Below are 18,946 nucleotides of genomic sequence, written 5' to 3' on the forward strand. Positions count from 1 at the left end.
AATTTTTACAAGTTGTCCCAATGATAGCCATGATCTTTTTCTTTTTTTGTTTTTGGAGCGTGGGGGTGGGATTGCATTGGACATCATCTGTTTTCAATACTATCCCTGCCACTTTTAATTCCTATTTCAGAAAATGGTTTTATTATAATCGATGCAATAGAATGTCACAAAAAAATCAGTACTGCTGCAGTTTCAATAGAGGGAGTTTCAAATGACTGGAGGAAAAAGCCTCAGATTGGAACCCTTCCACCACCACAATGGTGGTCCAAGGTGGTCAGGCGAACACCTCACTGGCAAAAAACCTCCAGACCGACTCCCAATAGTAGTAAACTTGAAGCAGGGCTGTTGTGCAGAAGATAGAGGAAAAATCCACTTATCTAAATTGTTGATCGGTACACCTTTACGATGGCCAGCGTTTCACATATCTGCTGCCTCAGGGTGTAGAGCAATCCGATCACACTGAAACCAGAATTAAAGCAAAGCTTTAAGATAAAAAAACTGGACAGTTGCACGGCTTCAAAAAACTGAAAGAGAAGCCATAAGGACATACCTTTGAGCTGGACGCATCTCAAGATCAAAAGATGGCTGCACCGCGACTGTACTGGGATTATTATAGCACTCCCGGGTGACAAACCCGGAAGTGAATACGTGGCAAAAATTAATGCTGCGATGGTAAATGCTGACACGTGCAAAACTTCAAACACTACAGCAGAGGCTGGTAAGTGGGAAGAGATTGCAAGGTGTACCGATCAACAATTTAGATAAGTGGATTTTTCCTCTATCTTCTGCACAACAGCCCTGCTTCAAGTTTACTACTATTGGGAGTCGGTCTGGAGGTTTTTTGCCAGTGAGGTGTTCGCCTGACCACCTTGGACCACCATTGTGGTGGTGGAAGGGTTCCAATCTGAGGCTTTTTCCTCCAGTCATTTGAAACTCCCTCTATTGAAACTGCAGCAGTACTGATTTTTGTGACATTCTATTGCATTGGTGAAAGTGTTTGTTTCAATATTATTAGCTTTTCACATTTCCGAGTTGTTTTTTGTTTATTATAATCGATAACATATTATTCAACTGACAGCGGAAAGATTGCCTTTGGCTAAATTAACCCTGGATATTCTGTGCCATGCCCTGTCTGGGCCCTGGCACTGAACATCGGGGGCCAAATTTGGCGGGGATGACCGCTGGAGCCTTTGTGTATCCCGGCCAATTTTCAGCAAGGGCCCGCAAAACAATTTCTTGTGTAATACTGCGAGGCTGCCACAAGAGGTCATTTGCAGGATGCAGTCAGAATGGATAGGAGTGAGTGGGCTTTGCTCCTGCCCCCATTACCCTTACTAGGACCACCAGCGATACAGGTAGACCCATAGGAGTATATCTCCATCATGGTGGTGGTGGAGGTTTGGGGATCATCCCTGGAGGAAGGAGGGTTTACGGTCTCTTGGTTTGGAGGGGAGAGGATAGGAAGGAGGGAAACTTTTTCAGGGGCCAGGAGAAGAGTCGGAAAGACTTAGGAATTAAAAGCTAGTTAAGCAGGTCTCAGCCACTATTCAGTGCTGGGGTCCCCATAACTAGATGAGTGAACTTAGGACGGCTTTTGAGCTATCCTAAATTCACCCACTTAGCTATGTGGGCCTCGGCACATGCATAACTCCCAGCTACGCTGTGCCCTGCCCATTCATTTGTTGGGTGGTCTGTGGTGATATCCAGCAGCATTATCCAGTTAAATACCACTGAATATTACCACTTAGTCAGTGATAAGCAATTTAACCGGACAGGACAGGACAGGCTCCTGCCTGATTAAATTGCTTTGAATATCAGCCAGTAATAAGGGGTCAGTATTCAGAATGATTTAACCAAACAGGAGAGGCTTTTGCCTACTTAAATTGTACTGAATGGGCTAAACTTAGATGATTGGTGGCCTGCCTGTACCTGGATAGTGCAGCTGAATATACAGTAGTGCTGGGGAGGTCTGAGTAGAGAGTCAGCTCAGACCCAGAAGTTATCCGGACACTGACAGTGTCTGGATAGAAAATGCACATGTTGCACTGCATACAGTGCAGACCTAACTATTTCTGGTTATCTTCCAGGCCCAGCAGTCACCCAGATAACATAGTGCTGGCACCTGAATAAGGGCCAGCATTGAATATCTGAGCAAAATTTAGTCTTAAACTGCAAGCTGAATATCGGAAGGGGGAAGGGGGTGGAGGGGGACTGCACACGTGATTACAATTTTGCAAGTCATATTTGGGTGTCAGAGGCACTAGTCTGCTTTTAGGTAAGAGCAGATAGATTATAATGTTTATTTATTCCATTATATTTATGTGAAAAATGAAGAATATTCATGTTTAATATTTAATTCAACAAGAATGAAGGAACTGACCTGACTGTTATACACTATTTCTTTAAATACATGTCTCAAAGGGGAAAAAAATTACTGGTTTGATAATAGGGAATTTAAATACCTAAAAGCATAAAGTCCTTGAATAGCTCTGATTAAAATGGATACCTTATTTGTGTAGATGCCCTTGAAATAAATCATTCTCTGCAACTCAAATTCACTTTGCAAAAGGATGGCATAATATGTTGCTTTCTCATAGTCAAAAATACCACAACATCGTTTTATTAACTTCTAGTCCTTGAAACTGAAAAATTGTTTAACATACAGCTAAGGACTTTGAAAACTTATAACCCAGATCCTGATTGGATACGACAAATTAATTACTATGATTACCAACACTCTCAGATTTTAAGAAAGTGAAATTTTCAAAATTGCTCAGCAGCAGCTGCTGGATAAAGCACATAAGAATAGCCTGATTGGATCAGACCAAAGGTCCATCAAGCCCAGTAGCCCATTCTCAAAGTGGTCAATCTAGGTCCCTAGTAACTAGTCAAAACCCAAAGAGTAGCAACAGTTACTGATCCATGGCAAGAAGTGGCTTGCTCCATGTCTTTTTCAATAACAGACTATGGACTTTTCCTCCAGGAACTTGTCCAAACCTTTCTTAAAACCAGCTACGCTATCCGCTCTTACCACAACCTCTGGCAATGTGTTCCAGAGCTTAACTATTCTCCGAGTGAAAAAAAATTTCCTCCTATTGGTTTTAAAAGTATTTCCCTGTAACTTCATCAAGTGTTCCCTAGCCTATGTAATTTTTGACGGAGTGAAAAATGGATCCACTTGTACCCATTCTACTCCTCTCAGCTGTCTCTTTTCCAAGCTGAAGAGCCCTAACCTTTTTAGTCTTTCCTCATACGAGAGGAGTTCCATCCCCTTTATCATCTTGGTCACTCTTCTTTGAACTTTTTCTAGTGCTGCTATATCTTTCTTGAGATAAGGAGCCCAGAATTGAATGCAATACTCCAGGTGAGGTCGCACCATGGAGCAATACAGAGGCATTATAACATTCTTAGGGCTCCTTTTACTGTGCTAAGCGTTGTAGAACATAAGAACATAAGAAGTTGCCTCTGCTGGGTCAGACCAGAGGTCCATCGCGCCCAGCAGTCCGCACCCGCGGCGGCCCATCAGGCCCATGACCTGTACGGTGATCCTTGTCTGAACCCTTAAATCCCCCTTGGTCTCTATCTATACTCTCTCTATATCCCATCTCTACCTCTATCTGTATCCCTGTAGAGCACGCTAAATATTAGCACGTGCTAACTACACATTAAATGCTAACGCATGCATGTTAGTCTATCAATGCGTTAGCAGTTAGAGCGCGTTAAATCGCATAGCGCACCTTAGTAAAACAGAGGGTTAGTCTTGTTAACCATCCTTTTTAAAAAATAATTCCTAGCATATTGTTTGCTTTCTTGGCTGCCACACATTGGGCAGAAGGCTTCACCGTATTGTCTACAATGACACCCAGATATTTTTCTTGGGTGCTAACCCCCAAGGTGGACCCTAGCATCTGGTAACTTCCCGATGTGCATCACTGGCAGTAGTCCTTTATTCTGGGACCCTTTTACCTAACTCATAGGCATCAGTATGGGATAGGCCATAGGGGCTATGGCCTCCCCAAAAATTGGCGGTCAGAAGAGTCAGTTATGGCTCTACTCCCCCATCCAAAACAAGGAAAAAAAACCTGCAGATACGATGTCCAAAGTGTAAAAGTCTTATCTTTATTCAAAGAAATACAATGTAGCATTCCAAACAATGTTCTCTTGTATGAGTACACAGGACCTAACACGGTCCGTGTTTCGGAAAATACTTCTTCGTCAGGGGTCCGGGATGTTATGGTACATAAACCCAGAGAACCTTATTAAAAAACCAGGTAATTCTTGAAAAAACTGGCAACGTAATATTTCTGTCCAGCTACAACTCAAAAGACTTGTAAGTCTTTTTTCTTTTTTTTTTAAATCTTTATTCATTTCCATACTTTGATAGTGCAATACAAATGATAAATCAGAAAAACTGCACAAAACACACTATTAACTATACAATTATTACCTTAAACAATCATTTTCTCCCCTCCTTATCTTATTTATTAAAACAATATTACATATAATATAATTTCAATATTATAATAAAATAATTAACTCCTCAAGTCTTTTGCAAGTCTTTTTTCAAGGATTACCTGTTTTTTAAAAAATAAGGTTCTCTGGGTTTATGTACCATCCCGGATCCCTGAGGAAGGAGTATTTTCCGAAACATGGACCATGTTGGGTCCTGTGTACTCATACAAGAGAACCACTGTTTGGAACGCTACATTGTATTTCTTTGAATAAAGATAAGACTTTCACACTTTGGACATAGTATCTGCAGTTTTTTCCTTGTTTTGATCGTTTGACTCTTCACTGCAGACTTGTTGGATTGTTGTTTTTTTGTCTGTTCTACTCCCCCATCCACCTCCTGGCTGCTGTAATTTTAATGACTTGTGATATGTATTACAAGTAGGAAAAGGTAATTAACACAGAAAATGTGAAATAACACTGCAAGCCTGTTGGTAGCTCAATTTCGAAGGGTTATTTGCTAGAATGAACCTTTGATTTCCTACATGGAGAAATCAGTATGTTTCACCTTGCTGCCTGGTCATGCATGCATAATCCCAGTCATAGCCTGATTTTCTTGCCAGGGCTTGGATGTTTCAACTCTAGCATTTCTTGGTGCTTCTGATGTCTGTGTCATGGCCTTTCATTGCTTTGGATCTGGATGTTCCATTGTGAAATCCTCCTATTTCTAGGATCTGATTTTAAGCTGTGTACAAGCCCTGATCAAATGCCAGCATCGATCAGTCATTTTCAATGTAACCTGCCCTGAATTCTGGATTCATGCAGTTAGGACTTGGTGACTATCAGCACCAGCACCTTGACCCAAAGGGAAGGAAATCTCTACAAAGAAACAAAAAATCTCTACAAAAAAACAACCCTATGGGCCTAGATACAAGGATCTTACATCCAGTGGGTAATTTTTCAAGTACCTCAACATGTTCTCTTTCCCGGGGTCTCCACACTGACAAGACATGTCTCAGAAAACATGACATATCTAGTTTAATAGTCACCACACATGTCAAAATGTAGAGGATGGGAAAAGCCTCAGAACAATATAAGGGAGTCCCAGAGGTACTTGACTCTCAGAAGCTCCCGTTCTTCGGTCATTGGCTCAAAAACCCATCCCCTTGTACATTTAACGAGAGAAGTGGTACCAACTTGAACTTTTACAAGATAAGTATACAATTTTTGATCTACAGGAAGCTATGCATTGCCATTTAAATATAATTGTGATATTTTCAACATATAAGATATTTGTGGAAGTAGTTATAGAAAAAAAGTCATCGTTAAATGTATTAGAAGACGGGTTTTTATGCCAATGACCATAGAACGGGAGCTTCTGAGAGTCAAGTACCTCTGTGACTCCCTTATATTGTTCTGAGGCTTTTCCCATCCTCTACATTTTGGCATGTGTTGTGACTGTTAAACAATATACGCAGTGAGGTCTTCATCTTTTTTTTTTTAGGAGAGTTAAGTTTTGATTGCTGTGATGTGACCTAACTCACTCACTCATTGGGAGAAAAACAGCAAAACAATACTCTGCATTGAGGTTCAGATTCCTGACACAGGCCTAACGGCCAAAACATGCACCTATCGCGTCTGTTTCCCGCTAAGCTGCGCTGGCGTGCGCTGGCGCACAAAATATTAGGTCGCAGCGCACAAGTTTCTCGTCACAGCGCAGGACCGGCAAGATTGACTCATTTGAACTTCTGCAAGATCAGCATCGGAAGCGTGCGCTGGGCCGGAGAGATCTTGGGGAGCCTCCGACAGTGGCTTTCTCCCCTCTCTGCAGCTCTCCTTTACTTCCCAGCGCAGCGATTCACGAAGGCAGCCTCGGGGCTTTTGCTGAGTCGCGGCTGCCTCTGATGATGCAACTTCCTCTTTCCTCAGAGGCGGCGCGACACAACAAAGGACCCGAGGCTGCCTTCGTGAATCGCTGCGCTGGGAAGTAAGAAGAGCTGCTGGGAGGGGAGAAAACCACTATCAGTCTGGGAAGCTGCTGGGCAGGGGAAAAAAGGGACAGCTGCTACTGGAAAGGGAGAAGGAGAGATGCTTCTGGGAGGGGAGGAGGGAAAGGAATCTGGGAAGCTGCTGGGCCAGGAAAAAAAAGGACAGCTGCTACTGGAGAGGGAGAAGAAGGAGAGATGCTTCTGGGAGGGGAGGAGGGAAAGGAATCTGGGAAGCTGCTGGGCAAGGAAAAAAAGGGACAGCTGCTACTGGAGAGGGAGAAGGAGACGGAGAGATGCTTCTGGGAGGGGAGGAGGGAAAGGAATCTGGGAAGCTGCTGGGCTAGGAAAAAAAAGGGACAGCTGCTACTGGAGAGGGAGACGGAGAGATGCTGCTGGGAGGGGAGGAAGGGAAGAGAGTTACTGCTGGACAGGAGGCTGGGAGAAAGAAAGAAAGGGGGCAGGCAGGGAAACAGAAGGAAAGAAGAGAAACAGAAAGAAAGGTCAGGGAGAGAGGAAGAAAAAGTTGGGGGAGGGAATGAGGTGTGGAGGAGAGAAAGCATACAGGCTGATAGAAGGGAAGAAAGATTGGATGCACAGTCAGAAGAAGAAAGTGCAACCAGAAATCACCAGACAAGGTAGGAAAAATGATTTTATTTTAAATTTAGCAAAGTGGAGGCAGTATTACCACAGTTTTCAAAGGAATTTGCCCAAATAACTTAATAGTTAACTGGGTAAATTCCCAGAGATGAAAACTTCCCTTCACTTACTATGCACAGTTCTGAATTTATATCTGCTGTCTATATTTTACAATATGGTCCCCTTTTACTAAACCGCAATAGTGGTTTTTAGCGCAGGGAGCCTATGAGCGTCAAGAGCAGTGCTGGGCATTCAGCGCAGCTCCCTGCGCTAAAAACTGCTATTGTGGTTTAATAAAAAGGATGGAGGGTATATTTGTCTATTTTTGTATGCTATAAAAACCAAATACAGAGAGAGACTGAGAGCTGTTGACGAAGAGCTACGTGTGTGTCTTTCTTCCATTCCAGCCAGAATATCAGCTTTGTGTTCAGCCAAACAGGCCCAGGTTTCGCACTGAATAAAGTATTTTATAATTTTTATAATTTTTATTTCATAATAAAGTAATTATAAAATACTTTCTTTGTGTTTATTTGATTCCTATTCAAGAGAATTACTTTATATATAGTCAATATAGGCAGAGAGTTAAATTTTTTAACATTTTCTAATGGTGGTGTGCCTCGTGATTTTTTTCATGAAACAAGTGTGCCTTTGCCCAAAAAAGGTTGAAAAACACTGGTCTAGAAATTGAAAGCATCAAACGTATTGTCTTCTGGACTGTTTTTAATTTACAGTTTACACATATGGATGTAACAGACATAACTACATTTGTTGTAAAACATTTATTAAGATATCATTTCATCCCTACAATTTCTGTGTTCTTAAAAATATTATTTAACGTTATTTAATTTAGCGTGTAGGCCTAAAATTCCTTTGAATACCTCGTCCTCATGTATCAGCAACTTTGACAACATATTTATTTGGCTCATAACTTGCTGGCGCCCGATATTTTTAGCTCACAGTGAAAAAAGTTTGCTCACAACACCCGCCCGCTTAGAGGGAACACTGGACTCTTGACCACAATAAAAAAAACAATATTGAGCACCACAGGTATAGGATATATACCTGCGACAGAGAGAAATTTTACCACCGAGTTTGCAGATTTTGACTTGCTCCTGAGAAAGCAGATCTTTCACACCTTCGTCCTGCCACAAATTTTCCGGTCCTTCCCCTCATGTAGGCTTTTTACTGCTAAACCGTCATAAATAAATAGGTCTGTTCGTGGACAAGATGATCAGGGGACCAAAAAGTTCATTCGAGCATAATGTTTTCTTTACCTCTGGAAGAATGCAACAATAAATATTTGATGGAAAATTCAGATAATTGGTAGACTGTCGAAAAAGTGAATAAGTGCCAACGAACCACACTAGTTATTTCTTTTTTTACCCCTTTATCTTTAAGAAAGCTTTCTTTCTCAGATAAATTCACATTACCCATTCCCAACAGATTATATGCAAACAAATGATTGATCAACATAGCAGAGATATATTTTTTTTCAGTCTTCTCTATTTAAATATTCCATTATAACATAGTAGCATATTTTAGGGGCAGTAATCAAAATGCCCTTGAATCAAACTCAATGGGTGCTATTTTTTTTTTTTTTTTTTTTGGTCACAGGTTTCTACAAATAATCAAAATAAGCAGATTCATGAGGCTTTGCTTAGTCATACTCCCCAACAACATTATCTACCGTGTTTCTCCGAAAATAAGACACTGTCTTATATTAATTTGGGTCCCAAAAAAGGCACTAGGTCTTATTTTCTGGGATGTCTTATTTTTTTCATGTACAATGATCATCTCTCCCTTCCTTTCTTCCACCCCAATTCTTCCTATTTTCTTTCTCTCCCCCACATGTGCAGCATCTTTCCTCCCCTCTCACCCATCCCCTTGTGCAGTATCTTTCTATCCCTCCCTCCCATTCCTTGTGCAGCAGAACCCTTGCAGCTTGTATCCCCCTCCCATCCCTTGCAGCTTCTCTCCCTCCCTTCCTCCCATCCTCCCATGTAGCATCTTTCTATCCTCACCCCCTCTGCCGCCGCACACCCCCCCATCAGCAACGCGGCAGAGGAACGGCCTAAGCCATGAAGGAGCCTGTCTAGCTTGCTGCCAACGCTGCTGGTTTGTTATAAGGTACATTTCTTTCTGTCTTGCGGTTGGAGAGAGAGATGGTTCAGTGGGGGTGGGGGGGAGAGCGCTGCTCCTGCTGGCGACTAGGGCTTATTTTCAGGGGTAGGGCTTATATTAAGATCTACCCCGAAAATCATACTAGGGCTTATTTTGGGGGTAGGTCTTATTTTCGGGGAAACACGGTACAAAGATTTGAGCCTTCTTTCTCTGTTGGTATTTTTGTTTATATTAGAAACAAGGCATGTCTTTTAAATCTATGTATATTGTTGCATTAATAGTCTCTTTCCCTGTCCCTGGGAATGTCTCAATACTTATCCAGTTTGCTCCAGATATAGTAGAATCAGAAATGGTACAGAGAAGGGTGATAAAAATGATAAAGGGGATAGGATGAATTTCCTATGAGGAAAGGCTAAAGTGACTAGTGCTCTTGAGCTTGGAGAAGAGATGGCTCAGGGGAGATATGATATAGATCAATAAAATACTGAGTGGAGTGGAACAGGTAGACGTGAATTGCTTGTTTATTGTTTCCAAAAATACTAAGGTTAGGGGGCAAGCAATACAGCTACTAAATAGTAAATCTAAAACAAACTGGAGAAAATATTTTTTCATTCAGGGTATAATTAAACTCTGGAATTTGTTGCCAGAGAATATGATGAAAGCAGTTATAGTAGATCTGTAAGGTTTACAAAAGGTTTGGATAATTTACTAAAAGAAAAGTCCATATTACGATGGACTTAGGAAATCCACTGCCTATTTCTTGAATAAAAAGCATCAAATCTGCTGCACTCTTTTGGGATCTTACCAGGTACGTGTGATCCAGATTGCCCACTGTTGGAAACAGGATACTGGGCTTGATGGACCTTCAGTCTGTCCCAGTTTGGCAGCTCTTATGTTCTAATGTAAGCCAAGTATAGGACAATCAAAGCATTGTGACATCACTGATAAGTTTGACTCTTAGGCTTTAGTGGATTGTGGCTTTATGACATCACAATCTCAGCTCTGGAATGTGACTATTTGGGTTTCTGCCAGGTACTTGGGACCTGGGTTAGCCACTGTTGGAAACAGGATGCAGGGTTTGATGGACCTTCAGTCTGCCCCAGTATGGCAATTCTTATGTGAGCCAAGGATAGGGCGATCAAGTCATTATGATATCACTGATGAGCTTGACTCTTAGGCATTAGTGGAATGAGGCTTTATGACCTCACAATCTCAGCTCTGGAATGTGACTATTTGGGTTTCTGCCAGGTACTTGAGACCTGGGTTGGTCACTGGCTTGATGGACTTTCAGTCTGTCCCAGTATGACAACTTTTGTGTTCTTATGCTCTTATACTGAGAGTAAACAATTTTCAAAACAACCATTTCCATGGGTAAAATGTTATATGCAGAAATGGTTTTGAAAACTATACTCCCCATTTTTATTGAGATGTGGGGTAATGACCCCCAACTCAAGTAACAAATGAAAAATATAACTTGTGCTTCAATTAATATTTTATATTTATTATTATAATTATGTTATTGGAAAATTATGTATAAAGGGAACCACCCATGTTAGTGCATTAATAAACTGAATTTGTACTTGTATGGAGATTTTAAACATGAGTATAAGAGTACCATGAATACAATGACTCAAACACCTATGAGTAGATGAAAAATATCTGATGATAAAAACATGCCCAAGCTTATATCACTTGACATTATCTTAAACCACATCAAGAACGGATTTAGTTTAGCCCGTGTTTGCCATGTGATAGTTAAATTTATCTATTGATATCTCACTCCCTCTCCTCTCTGAATGGAAGGCTCTCACCATGCCCAAGAGTGAGATCTCTGTGCTGCCTGTTGGTTGGGGTCTTTCCCCCTTCTGGTATCCAGAGTGAAAAGGTGTGGTTGCCATATTACTCCACTGTTTCAAATAATATGTTATGCCAATTAGGTTTTCTATTCCGCCTTTTCAGTTCAAAGTTGGATTACATTACAAGATGTTGGGTCAGTTACTCAGGAAGTTACAATGGCCAGTTTAGGGTGACACGAACATTCAATAGAATTGCTGGTATAGGTAGATCAGTGCAGTTAGGTAATAGTTACATATACAGTGGTACCTCAGAATCTGAACGCCCCAGAATTCGAACGCTTTGGAATCCGAACTTTTTTTGTAGTAAATTTTGCCCCAGAATCTGAACTCTGCTTTGGAATCCGAACGCCCTGCACATTGTATGTGTGTGTTTCTGCCCCAGAATCTGAATGCTGCTTTGGAATATTTAATATTTTACCTTAAAATCCAGTATATTTACTGTTAAAATTTGAGTTTGTGGGACCCAGGAATGGATTAATCCAGTTTCTATTATTTTCAATGGGAAAAATTGTCTTGAAACTCGAATGCGGTTCTGGAACGGATTAAGTTCGGATTCCAAGGCTTCACTGTACATAGTTACAAGTTTAAGTAGGTCATCTGTTGTATAGAATTAAAAGAAATAAAACAAAAGGAATAAAGGTAGCAGCTTTTTATTGGACTAACTTAGTGCACTGTTTGGTTAGCTTTCGAAGATGACTCTTCTTCCTCAGATGTGAGTAGAACCAAAGAGGGAGCATGACATATTGCATTAACTCAGGAAGTCTATTCCAGGTGTGCAGGACAGCAAGAGGGAAGGAATGAAGTCTGGAGGAGGAGGAGGAGGAGGAGAAGTATACAGATAAAAGTGACTTATCTGCTGAACAGAGTTCTCTGGGAGAGGTATAGGGAAAAATACGAGCGGAGAGAGAGATACTGAGGAGCTGCAGGAAAAATGTATTTGTAAGTCAGTAAGAGGAGTCTGAACTGTATACTGAAATAGATAGGGAGCTAATGAAGTGACTTTAGGAGAGAGGTTATGTAAGTGTAGCAGCACTGGTAGAAAATGAATCGTGTGGCAGAATTTTGAACAGATTGAAGGGGACGGATACGGTTTGGCGGGAGAGCGGCGAGCAGCAGGTTGCCGCTGTATAAGCAGGAGGTGATGCAAATATGGATAATGGGTTTGGGTAGTGTGTTCAGAAAGGAAAGGATAAATGGTGGTGATGTTCTATAGGAAGTTCTATAGGAGGAATCGAAAAATTATAGCAGTCTCTTGGATGTGTGCAGAGAGAGAGAGAGGTTATGAGCCGAGGAGACAGGGCGAATGACCATGCTAGCCCCAGAAATGGAAAATAAGGGAAGAGGAGAGTTGGGCTTATGAGGAACGATAGGAAGCTCAATCATGGCCATGTACCGTTTTAAATGGTTCATAGACAGCGGTGCGAAAGACAAAAGCGCGCGCCGACAATTGAGCACAGCGCGCGCCGCCGCGCCACTCTAAATTACAGTTTTTAGGGGCTCCGACGGGGGATTTTGTTGGTGAACCCCCCCAGTTTACTTAATAGACATCGCGCCAGCGTTATGGGGGGGTTGGGGGGTTGTAACCCTCCACATTTTACTGTAAACTGAACTTTTTTCCCTAAAAACAGGGAAAAAGTGAAGTTTTCAGTAAAATGTGGGGGGTTACAACCCCCCATACCCCCCACAACGTGGCGCGATGTCTATTAAGTAAAGTGGGGGGGGGTTCCCCCCCCCCGCCCCCCCCCGTTGGAGCCCTAAAAACAGTAATTTAGAGCAGAGCGGCGGCGCGCGCTGCGCTCAATTGTCTGGGCGCGCCTTTGTTCCGGCGTGCTTTTGACCTGACACCGTTTTAAATGGCAGTGGGACCTTCAGACAGAAAAGTCAAACATGCAGGCTAAGACTGGCACTTGGGATTACTGTTTATGCCGACGATATTCAAATTCTTTCAAATTTAGATCTTTTAGACCAGGGGTGTCAAAGTCCCTCCTCGAGGGCCGCAATCCAGTCGGATTTTCAGGATTTCCCCAATGAATTTGCATGAGATCTATTTGCATGCACTGCTTTCATTAGATGCTAATAGCTCTTATGCATATTCATTGGGGAAATCCTGAAAACCCGACTGGATTGCGGCCCTCAAGGAGGGACTTTGACACTCCTGCTTTAGACAAAATGACTATTTCAATCATTAATGATAAGCTGAAATTTTTAGCTAACTGGCTAGCCTGCAATCAACTAATTCTTAATCTATCAAAGTTCTAAGTTATAATTTTGAAAAAAATCAAAATCAAACCCTTTTACTAAATCACATACCAATTCCACAGGTTTTTACAACTCATATATTTGGAATAACTTTAGACCCTACTCTTTCTTATTCTTCTCAAGTCTCATCAGTTATCTGTAGTAGTTTATTTTTAACTTAAGACGTAGCTGTTCTATTCATTCATTTCTAACATCTTCAGCAATTAACGTCTTGGTTTATCATCTTGTAGAAAGTAGACTAGACTATTGTAATTCTTAAGTATCAGGATGAAAGAATTTAAAGGATTACAATTACCGGTAGTTCAAAATACTGCTATAAAATTGATTACAGGCCATGCGAAATTTGATTATGTTACACCTCTTTTGAGATCTGCACACTGGTTACCCATTTCTCATTGTGAAATACTTTTATTAGTTTTTAAAATTTGTGCAGCAATAGGAGGAAATATTTTTTTTCCTCAAGGAATAGTTAAACTCTGGAATTCATTGCCATATGTATTGCCAGAGGTTGTGGTAAGAGTGGATAACGTAGCTGGTTTTAAGAAAGAAATTCGTGGAGGAAAAGTCCATAGTCTGTTATTGAGGAAGACATGGGGGAAGCCACTGCTAGCCCTGGATCGGTAGCATGGAATATTGCTACACCTTGGGTTTTCACCAGGTACTTATGACCTGGATTAGCCACCGTGAGAATGGGCTACTGGGCTAGATGGACCATTAGCTGTTATTATGCTCATATGTGTGCCAATTATAGGACAATCAAGCCATTGTAACATCACTGATGAGGTTTGCTCTGAGGCACTGACATCACAATCTCAGCTCTGGAATGTTGCTCTCATTGGGGTTCTGGAATTTTGCTATTCTTTGAGATGCTGGAATGTTGCTACTCCTCGGGTTTTTTGGTCATGTACAAAGGACATGGATTGGCCATCGTGAGAACGGCCATCGTGGAAGGCTGGTCTGACCCAGTTAGGCTATTCTTATGTTCTTATGTGCAGCAGATGCTCCTCATCTTAGTAGATATTTAACTCCTTATGTTTCCTCCAGAACTTTAAGATCCAATAATCAAAATTGTTTGGTGGTCCCTATATTCAGAGGCATTTTCTTACTGTGCATAGTACGATTTTTTTTCTGTTGAAGGACCAGAATTATGAAATTTACTTCCTATTCATCTTAGACTTCAGACCTGTCTTAATCTTTAAAAAAAAATAACTTAAAAACATTTTTGTTATCAAATGCGCATCCTTAAGTTCTTCAGAGTTATTTTTTACTAGATTGCGAGTTGAACACAGTTAGTCAGATTGAGCTTTAGACTATCCTTTTCCTTATGTGTTTTTCGGTGTGAATTTGTTTTATTTTTATTTTGGCTTTACTATCTTTTAATGTACTTATTCCCTTTTTTCCCCGCACATTCATGTTGTGTTTTACACGCTCCCCATTTAAAAAATAATTTTTAGAATTATATTGTAAACCACTTCGATATTTTGTGATTGGCGGTATATCAAATTTTAATGAAACTTGGAAACTTGGATGCAGAGACATAGGGCTCCTTTTACAAAGGTGCATTAGGGCCTTAACACTCGGAATAGCGTGCGCTAAATTGCCCCGCGTGCTAGCCGCTACACCTCCTTTTAAGCAGGTGATAATTTTTCAGCTAGCACGTGCTATAGCGCGCGCTAATCCAGTGTGTGCGCTAAAAACGCTAGCATACCTTTGTAAAAGGAGCCCTAAGATGTGTTAGGGCCTTAACGCGCGAAATAGTGCGTGCTAAATTGCCGTGCGCACTAGACCTTAACGCCAGCTTTGAGCTGGCGTTATTCTAGAAGCATACCGTGCGGTTTAGTGCCCGGTAATTTTGTGCGTGCGCTAAAAACGCTAGCGCACCTTTGTAAAAGGAGCCCTAAGATGTGTTAGGGCCTTAATGCGCGGAATAGCGCGCGCTAAATTGCCGTGTGCGCTAGACCTTAACGCCAGCATTGAGCTGGCGTTATTCTAGAAGCATACCGTGCGGTTTAGTGCCCGGTAATTTTGTGCGTGCGCTAAAAACGCTAGCGCACCTTAGTAAAAGGAGCCCATAGATTCAGGAGCCCGAAAAGTAAAGATCAGAGCACCAAGAAAAGGAGTATACCGTTCAGAGAGAAAAGTTCCCAAGACAGAGCCGGAGGCTGATAATGAGATAACTGTACAAAGGATTCTACTAAAGCAAACACTAGTGTAGGGGTGTCCAACCTTTTGGCTTCCCTGGGCCGCATTAGCCAAAAAAAATTTTCTGGGGCTGCGCAAACGCTGCAGCAAGACAGAGGAGGGAGCTGGCAAGACAGTAAACACCCGGGGGCAGCAGAGGAAAACACTGCAACGCTCTCAACCAGGGCAGCACAAAATACTTCGCTGGGCCGCATGCGGCCCTCGGGCTGCAGGTTGGACACCCCTGCACTAGGGGGTCCTTTTACTAAGGCGCGCTAGTGCGTCTTAGCGCGCGCTAAAATTAGCGCAAGCTAAATGCTAAAGCGTCCATTATGTCCTATGGACGCATTAGCATTTAGCACGTGCTGAATTTTTTAGTGCGTGCTAAGACGCACTAGTGCGCCTTAGGGCTCCTTTTACTAAGCTGCGTTAGGGCTTTAATGCGCAGAAAAGCGCGCGCCTCAATGCCGCGCACGCTAGGCACTAACGCCAGCATTGAGCTGGCGTTAGTTCTAGCCACATAGCGCAGGGTTAGCGCGCGCTAATCTGCTGTGTGCGCTAAAAACGCTAGCGCGCCTTAGTAAAAGGACCCCTGGGAACAATAGGAAAGATAAGAAGAAAGTCAAGACAAAACAGATCCCCCAAATTCAAGTGAGGACGGCACATTGAAAGTGGTGCGTAAGTCAAGAAAGATGGGGACTGGGTAAATATTCTCAGAATAGGAACTAGTCACTGGAGACTTTGGTTAGGGCTGTTTCTGCAGATATTTGAGAACAAAACCTGGACTGTAGTGGATCAAGAGTAGCTTGAGATGAAAGAAAGTCAAGACAGTGGTGATGAAGAACACATTCAAGTAGCTTAGATGCAAAAGGGAGGAGAGAGATAGGACAATAATTGGAAGGGAGGGTCCAGTGAAAAGGGGGCGTGGCCATGGGCATGTTGTGGATTTCCAAAAAGTTGCACACAGAATGACAGAATACTTCCTAACCGCACCTAATACGGGCCCCGGCATGTACATCAGGTTTTAGCAGGCGTAATTCCAGCGCCCAAAAGATAGACATGCCCCCTCTTCTACAAAGCCGTGTGGTAACAGCCCCGAAGCCCATAGAGATTTAAAGGGTTTCGGGGCTGTTGCCGCACGGCAGCCGCTAGTGCGGCTTTGTGGAAGAGGGGGATGGTATCTGCTAAACCCTATTCTATATAAGGCCTTATATAGAACCTTATATAGACCTTATATAGAACAGTGCTTGACACTGAATTTTTTCAGCACTTAAATTTTGGCGCCATTTATTGAATTCTCTCCTAACTACTTAATGTGCTTTAGTAAAAGGGCCCTATATTCTAGTGAATGCACCTGAGAATTTACTACATATTTCCTATAACTCTTGTCTTTAAAAAATATATATTTTATGTGGTATTAAATATAAGATTCTATTTCAGTGGACTAACAGTATTTAATTGAAATAAGTCAGGCTAATTTCCATTCATAACAAATTTTTATCATGCTACAACAATTAATAACTGCATTGTTTTTGTTTTTTTCATAATAAACTAGGTTTGGAAGGTAGTGACATTCATTTTATTTTTAAAGATCATTCTTTATTTCCCAGGTGTGATGGGAGAATATGAACCGAAAATTGAGGTCCATTTTCCTTACACTGTTACAGCTGCTAAGGGAACAACTGTTAAGATGGAGTGTTTTGCACTTGGCAAGTAAGTACATATCTTTCTATAATTACACATGATTGTTTATTAAAATGTGACAGATTTAATTTTTGGTTTAGATTTTTGTTGGATTTCATCTTCGCATTAGTTCCTTGGGGGTCTGATGCCTCTTCACAAAACAAGCAAACAGGGATTAAGTGGCCAATTATGAATTCCCAAACTAGTCGGTGCGACGGACAGTAATATATTATGTGTACAACTTACAAATATATTGATACAACATGAAAAGTAAACTTTTTAAAATAGGAAGGAAAGAAACTGTGAAAATGTATTCGTATCATTCTGTCTGAATAATTTGTGATTATATTGCAAGTCACTTTCATGAATTAGCCCCCAGATGTACACTGGAACAGCTGATGTTACTTCCAGTTCCAGTGAAGCAGGGACTAAAGAGACCGCAAGAGACTGGAACAAGTGAACCCTGCCGGCAGTTCTCTGCTTTAATTACTAGCACTGCCAGCATGTTATAAAAGGTTAGAGGGAGGGAGGGGATAATGGCAGGCGGTGGTGGTGGTGGGCAGCAGTAGGTGGCTGTATCCTGCTGCACTAGAACGGCTGATATAACTTCCTGTTGCGGTCTATCAGGGACTGAAGTGACTACAAGAGCTAACGAGCCTGCCGGCAGAGCTCTGATTTAATCGCTAGCACTGCCAGCAGGCTATAGAAGGTTAGAGGGAGGGAGGAGTTAAAGTGGACCATGGTGGGCAGTGGTGGTGGGCAGCGGTAGGTGGCTGTATCCTGCTGCACTAGAACGGTTGATGTAACTTCCTGTTCTGGTCTATCGGGGACTGAAGTGACCACAAGAGCTAACGAGCCTGCCAGCAGAGTTCCGATTTAATCGCTAGCACTGCCAGCAGGCTATAGAAGGTTAGAGGGAGGGGAGGGGTTAAAGTGGACCATGGTGGGCAGCGGTGGTGGGCAGCGGTAGGTGGCGTGTCCTGCTGCACTAGAACGGCTGATGTAACTTCCTGTTCCGGTCTATCAGGGACTGAAGAGACCACAAGAGCTAACGAGCCTGCTGGCAGTGCTCCGATTTAATCGTTAGAGGGAGGCAGGGGATTATAGTGGACCATGGCGGGCAGTGGCAGATGGTAGGGCAGAGCCGAGGAGCCAAATGGGCGTTAATGTGCATTAAATTTTTTTAATGCATATTAACCTTTTAACCCATCAATCACATTATTAACGCATTAAATGTACAGCCCTATATTAGGCAGATATTGAGGCCCAGTTTATCAGAACGGCTTATCTCTGTCTTTAGTGAGGTTTCTAGCAGTCTCCGACACTGACATGCAAATGGGCTCTTCAATATTGAAATGAGCACTTCGGTGGATTCTAAGAGCAGCGTCGGCTTTTGGTGACAGAAATCAGCGCCTGGTCCAGGGGTACCAGTATGGTGACATCACTGTTTAAAATCCCGGCATGGCAGTGTCAGAGACTGCTAGAAAGCCAACCGACCCCACCGCCAGCAGCGGGAGAGATGCCCACTCTCTCCCGCCACAAACAATACCCCCCCCTGCAGCAGCAACCCCTCCTCCCCACCCCACGCAACACCCTCATATGTCCAACCCCTCTCCCCCGTTCCTTGAATTAGCTCGCCACCCAAGCAACGAAACGAGACAGCCACCTCTCCAATTCACTGACCTCATCACCAAACTACAAAACCTTCCGAAGAGAAATAAAAACCACATTGTTCAAAAATTTGTCAAGACAAGCTCACGATGTAGCCGATTG

At 42.3% G+C, this 18,946-nt stretch overlaps 1 protein-coding gene across 1 annotated transcript in view; it reads left to right on the forward strand.

Moving 5' to 3' along the window:
• Positions 1-18,946, forward strand: part of CNTN5 (contactin 5) — a 1,460,727-nt gene that overhangs the window by 1,094,912 nt on the left and 346,869 nt on the right. Inside the window, 1 exon segment of the mRNA XM_033947995.1 lies at positions 17,101-17,203. Coding sequence (XP_033803886.1) covers positions 17,101-17,203 — 103 coding nt within the window.

This window comes from Geotrypetes seraphini, chromosome 6 (genome assembly GCF_902459505.1).
Source record: "Geotrypetes seraphini chromosome 6, aGeoSer1.1, whole genome shotgun sequence".
Classification (NCBI taxonomy): domain Eukaryota; kingdom Metazoa; phylum Chordata; class Amphibia; order Gymnophiona; family Dermophiidae; genus Geotrypetes; species Geotrypetes seraphini.